The following is a 6,920-nucleotide window of genomic DNA, read 5'->3' as shown; positions in this document are numbered from 1 at the left end:
ATTTTTTAATAGTTTCATTATCAATTCAACTGATATCATTACATGGTTTTAATATTAGATAGTAGTCTCATACTGTCTCAGTGAGACTTACTGTCTACTCTTATCATATTTTTCAAATGAGATCATGATTTTCACTTCTTAATTTAAATTATTTTTATTGCTTTAAATGACTTTAAATCTTATTGTAAGAATAAGTGCTTGCAGGCGATTATTCAGGTGTTTGCAGCTTGGTGTGATATGTACTGTTAACTACTAGAAGTATTCACAGTAGAAAGATAAAATGTAGAGATTAAATATATAATAGCATTCAAGCTGAGTTATGAATAGTATTCACAAACTTCAGTCTATATAGTTGTGTGTAGTCAAGAGCTGCTAGCTCTATTAATTACATGAGAGATAGAAATAGAGATAAAGTATCTGTAAGAAGTGAGATTTCTTACATACTCTTCTCTCTCTAAGACTTCATCCGCGAAGCCTTTCACTGAGTGACTTCATAGAATCAGCTCAGTACTGTAGTGATACTCACTAAAAACTCTTCACATCTATAAAAAAACCTCAGTGAGGAAAAATCTCTTGTTATTATGAAGAAAAAAAAGTCTATCACTCAGTTTCTTATTCTGTAAGATTCTTTGTAGTCTACAGATTCTTCTCTGACTATTACACAGATTCATCTTACATCTTTCATATAGAAGAGTTTCAGTTGACTCTCAATCATTTTTATGAGATTCTTATGTGATTATTACACAGATTCATCTCACATATGAATCACTGTCTGTGAGATCATTCTCATTAAAGAGAAGTATTCATGAGTTAATCTTTCACTTATTCTCACAAATCATTGTTCTTTGATACTGTAGAATTATAAGGAATTTTTCATTCTTTTATTAACTCTGTAAAATTGTAGAATCAAGATGTTCACAGTCTGTAATCACTCTTTATAGTCATATAGAAAGATTCAGATCTGCAATTTACAATCACTCTTATTTATTAGAGTGATCTGACTGTTTCATGAGATCACTCACAGTACAAGTAAATCTCTCTAGAGTAGTATAAATATCTCAGATCTGTCTGTGAAATCTCATCTTCTTTTCTCTTTTTCTGTAACAGCTCTTATTCTCACAAACTGTGAGTATTCTCATTCATTTATGAAGTGTTTTCACTCAGATAATAGAGAGAGAGTGTTTCTGACAATGTTTACATATTGATTCAAGAACTTCTGGTCATTATATTCAACTGACCTCAACCGCTCCACCACGAACTCGCTCGATTTTTCGAATAAGAACCCGCCGATAGATCCATCGAAAAGCCCTCGATCATACGAGCATTTTGACCCCATCGCCGACCGCATACCCCGTGTGGTGGTGGAGTTATCCAGCCAAACGTGAACCAGACATCGTTCAGAACTCCTGCGTGGGATTATCCCCCATTCTCCCCTATCACACCACAACCCCGGGCCAAATTGCCATACAAATTGTAAGGTGAAGAGTCCTAGCCATATGCACCAATCTTCTCGATTTTGGAAGATCCCCAATCTGTAGTTGTGAAGATATCTGAGGAGCGACCTCCGCGAAAACCCTGTCCATCTTTGATGTTCCAAAACACCAACGCCAAGTCCCACCCTCGTACCGTCCTTCTCAATCTGGCCCATCCCCGGCAGAAAAATACAAAAAGATACCTCGGCGATAATATCAAGCACATAATCAACAGCCACTTCTGAAGTGCAACCTCCACGGTCTGTCTTCAGTGTATCTAGACATCAATGCCAAGTCTCACCCTTGTACCACCCCTCTCAATCTGGCCCATCCCCAACAGAAAAGTACAAAAAGATACCTCAGCAACTGTACTCAATACATAATCGGCAGACACAACAACTATAAAATCAGTATACTTCAAGGTCTGACTGAGCCTTTGATTCCTGCACAGTGAGATATATTAAATCTAGTTTTAATATCTCAATATTCAATAGATTCTGCAAGAGATTGAGAACAGCAACACTAGATTTCTATTGAATTTGAGAATTAACTCTATATTGATATAATCATTGACAAAGTCTTCTATTTTGAGATATAAATAATCAGTTCCTCTACATCCCGCTGACAATATTTATATTATTATATAGAAATAGACTTATATTCTCTATAATATCAAGACTCTGAAGAGGGAAAGTCTTGATAGAAGATATACAGTAGTGTATATCTTAGCAGTTTCTATCTCATTCTTCTGCAGCAGTTAATGCAAAAAAAAGATCTTAGAAATAGTTTTTTACTTCTCTTGAAAAAGTAAGATGTTTTTCTCTGAGTTTTACACAATATTCTTACAAAGAATTAAAAACAGAGTTGTTTTCTATCATAATTTCATGTTCTTTTAAGTAAGAATTACTTTTTCAGTGACTGAAGAGCTTTCATTAATACTTAATTCTTTTTTACACTCTTTATTAACTGATTTGAGTTGCACACTTGTTGTGTGAGAAGAATTGAATGATTTAAAATAAAATTAAATAGTTTTAATCAATTTCTCTGCAAAAAATTGATTTATTTTTTGTCAGTTTTTCTCTCAAAAACTGTCATATCATCTGATTTATTATCAATTGATATCATACTTTTTCTCACTGTATGTCAAGAAAGAGATTGTAAAGATTTTATTGATTTATCTTAAAAATCAATTTTAGTTTATTAGATTCTCTTCAAAAATCTAACCTAGTTACTGAACTAGTGTGAAAAAAATCAGGTGTTTTATACACAAAAGTCTTTTATTCTTCTTTTGAAACAGTCTGACCAACTTTTCAATTGAAAACAGACTTAGAAATATCTCAATTGAAACAGTGTGACCAACTTTTCATTGAGTGAAAACAATGAGTTCAAAAATACACTCAGTTGATGTGAAAAAAGATGCTTTCTCAAATGCTATTCCTGAGATTGAAATTCTGAAGAGAAGAAAGAAAGAAGAAATAGAGAAATAACAAGTTCTTGAAATACAGAAACTTGAAAAAGCAAGCAAGATTCTTGAAAAGCAGTGTCTGAGTGAGATGAATGAAGAAGTTCTATTAATTCTTCATGCTCAGACTAGATAACTACAGGAGATGATCAAGTTCAAACTTGAAATCTCAAACACAGTTTAAAAAACCTTGAAAATTCCTAGTATAATCACTGACTCTTTATCTTGCTCTTCTTCTTTCTTTTTTCCTACTTCTTCTTCTTCTTTGAATGAGAAGAAAACATATGCTCAAGCAGCTGAATCTGCTGTCTCTAAACCTGCTGTCTTAAAACCTGCTCAAAATTCTGAGAAAACTGAGAAGAATACTACTCATGTCTCTATTCATAGAAAAGTGAAAAAGAAAATGCAAAAAGAGAAAAACTTTCAAATCTCTAGAAATAGAAGACTCATTCTCAAAGTCTCAAACCAGAACATTCTGCAAAGAAATAAGCTAAACTCAAATCTCATTTTCAGAATCAGAAATGAAATTAATCAGCAGTTCTTTTCTCAGTTGATGACTGATATTGAAGTTCAAAAATCAGTTATAACTTCAATTGAGTTATCATTCTTTGAAAACTTCATCATTCTGACTACAATGCCTGAATTCAGTGCTGAATTCCTTATTCAGAATGAGAATCTCTGAAAGTCAGCAGTAGAATCTTTGCTAAACACAACAATTCTATCTGAAAGAGATGAAAAGTGAGATAAATTCATTCTTCATGATATTCCAGTTGAAATTTTTGACTGTGAAGAAGGAATACTACTTCTCAAAAATGAATTGAAAGAATACAACTCTATTCAACTGAGAAAGAAGTCTGTATAACTAAATTCAATTGAGTTCAGACAAAGCAGGAGAAATGTCTCTGTTCTAGTATATATAAAAACACTTAAACAGTCAATGATCTCTGAAGTAAGAGTAGCAGGTTTGAAAATGAGAGTTCATGAATACAAAGACTCAAGAATGAATCTCAAAGCTCAAACACAGTGTTCAAACTGTCAGAGATATGAACACTTTGCAATCTCATGTTTTAGAGACTCAAAATGTGCATTCTATGCCAGAGATCACAAAACTAGTGAGCATAAATGTGAAACATGCTCAAAAAGAGATGAAATTTGTCAATATACTCTGCTTAAGTGCTCTAATTGCAAAGAAAAACATGCATCTAGCTCAAAAGAATGTATATTTGCTTCTAGAACTCAAAAGAACTGGAGAAAAGATGAAGCTCAAAGTCAATCTAGAACTGAAGAGAAGAGTCAAGCCAGGAGACTTACAACTGCAAGCTTAAAAAGAAGAAACTCTCAACTATCTAAGTCTTCAAACTTCAATTCTTCAGCTAAATATAAACAGAATTTGAATCCTCAAACTCCTGTTAAGATTAGAGAATTGAGAAATGACTCTGATGATAAACTAGATATAATGTAAGCAGTTGAGATTCCTACTTTTCAGAACAGTTATAATCTACTATCTGATGATAGTGATTAGATTCTACTCTACTCTCTTTTAGTATGAATATACAACAAAAACAATAAAAAAAGTTTAAAAACTCTTTAAAAATCACATTTATTCAAAATAATGTGAATAGAAACTCAAATTGTATTTATTCTTATCTTCAAATTACATTTGAATAAAAAGTTGATTTTATACTGCTTCAGGAGCCGAATTTTGATGCTGAGTAAAAATATATTATTTCTTATTCAAGCTACTACTGCTTTTTACCTTAAAAGTCTGAGATAAAGTCAAGAGTAGTGATCTATGAAAGAAAGAGATCAAGATATCAATTTAATCTAAGATTTGATATCATGTCTGACCCTGATATTCTGATGAATGATATTATAGATAAAGAAAATGAGTTTGATATTATACAGCTTATAAATATCTATAATGAAAAGTCATTGAAGAAAAATAACAATATCTGAACAATTGATAGAGAATTTCTGAACATAACTTCATCAAGAAACTCTATAATTGCAGAAGATTTCAATGCATATCATCTCTGATGAAATTCAGAATGTAAGAGAGCAGTGAGAGCTGATAATCTGATTGAATAAATCTTTGAGCATTCAATAGATTTGGTTAATAAGTCTGATCAACAAACATTCTTTAGAAAAGGCATGAAATAGAAGTCTATTATAGATCTAATCTTCATGTCATAAAATCTAATGAAAAGAAGACTTGTAAACTGATTTATTGATTCAAATGAGACATCAGAATCAGATCATGAGATTATTCAATTTAATATTGAACTGAGTGAAAAATAAATAAGTGAAAATTCTCTTCTCTCTAATCAGTATAACTTTGAAAAAGCTGATTGAAAAGCAGTTGAAGAAAGCATAAAACTGTTAAAATCTGAAAGACAGAATAAGCTATATTGAAATTCTGATCAAGATATCTTAAATGAAATGCTTGAGAATAGAGTGAAGCTTATTACATCTATTATTCTAACAAGTGTTAGAGATAATATTCTAAAAAGAAAATCTTCTGAGTATTCAAAATCTTAATGAAATGAGAATATCTCATCTAAAAGAAAAGAATTAGCTACTGCTAGAAGAGATTGAAAGAATGATATAATATCTGATAAAGAGTTCAAAGCTGTCAGAAATGAATATTTTTCAGATATTAAAAGAGCTAAAACAGACTGCTGGAATAAATTTCTTAAAGAAGCACAAGAGAAGAAAGTTTTTAAAGCTTTTAACTATACTAAAACAAGAAGTGTAGCAAAACTTCCAGTCTTAGAATATGAGTTTCAGAATGAATTATATACAGCAAACTCTTTTGAGAAAAAATGTCAAGCTTTCATGAGAATTCTCTTTCAGAACTCACCAGATTCAGATTCAGATTCAGAGAAAGAGAATATATCACTTCTCAACTACATTGATGAAAATGACTGGAAATGGCCTGATCTTACACAAGATGAATTAGAGTCAGCTATCTTCTCAAGTTCTGTTAAAACTGCTGCAGGTCCTGATTCAATTAATCACTTGATTATTCAAAATACATATTTCTACTTAAAGAATGAATATTTTGAGCTCTTTTTCAATCTCTTGAAAAATGAATATCATTCTGAATGCTGGAGAGAAGTCACTGAAGTGATTCTTGCAAAATCTAATAGAAAAACTTCAATTTCTAAGTCATATAGAGTAATATCTCTATTGAACTGCCTAGGAAAGGTTTTAGAAAAGATAATAGCTACTCAACTATCTTTTATAAGCTCTATAGATGATTCTCTTTTATTCAGTGAATAAATAAAAGATAGAAAACAGTGTTCTGCAATTGATACTGTTCTCTCAGTTGTTCATGATATTCAAATAGCAAAGTATGAGAGTCTGGTCTCAACTGCAGTTTTTATTGATATAAAAGAAGCATTTAATCATGTTTCAAAGTCAAAGTTAATTCAGATATTGAAGATATTAAAACTGCCACTTTCTCTAATAAAATGAGTTAACTGTTTTATGTCTAAAAGAATTATACAACTCTTCTTTGATGAAATGAAACAAGACAAGACTGAGATAAAAATAGAAGTATCACAGAGATCTTCAATCTCACTCATTTTATTTGCAATATACACTGCATATCTATTCAAGAATAGAAATATGAGAATAGTGCAATCTCTGAGTTATATGAATGATATTGATCTAGTCTACAGCTTAAAAACTATTAAAGAGAATTTGAAAGTAATTGAAGAAGCTGCAAAGAAAATCTTTGTTAGAGCAGATATCAATCAAATTCAATTTGATATGAATAAAACTGAATTAATTCATTTCTTTTCTAGATTCAATGAGAAAGAACTATCTCTAACTCTTTTAAATAGAGAGATTAAATCCAGTGTAAATGTCAAATGATTAGAAGTATGATTAAACTTCAAGTTGAATTTTAAATATCACATTCAACAAAGAACTGTCAAGGCAGAAAGACTATTAAACAACATAATCAGACTATCAAATACAGA

General features: G+C 31.0%; 1 protein-coding gene across 1 annotated transcript; it reads right to left on the bottom strand.

The window, feature by feature from the left end:
* Nucleotides 1–1,156: 1,156 nt before the first annotated feature.
* On the bottom strand, nt 1,157–1,673 carry BDCG_17267 (uncharacterized protein; the record flags this gene model as incomplete). The annotated part of the gene is made up of 1 exon (XM_045426410.1): nt 1,157–1,673. The coding sequence occupies exon 1, from the start codon at nt 1,646–1,648 to the stop codon at nt 1,157–1,159; it is 492 nt and encodes a 163-aa protein (XP_045281608.1). The 5' UTR covers nt 1,649–1,673.
* Between the last annotated feature and the right edge of the window lie 5,247 nt (nt 1,674–6,920).

Source organism: Blastomyces dermatitidis (assembly GCF_000003525.1).
Source record: "Blastomyces dermatitidis ER-3 genomic scaffold supercont1.6, whole genome shotgun sequence".
In the NCBI taxonomy this organism is placed as follows: domain Eukaryota; kingdom Fungi; phylum Ascomycota; class Eurotiomycetes; order Onygenales; family Ajellomycetaceae; genus Blastomyces; species Blastomyces dermatitidis.
The sequence above is the reverse complement of the archived record's forward strand: the minus strand, read 5'-3'. Positions and strand labels throughout refer to the sequence as shown.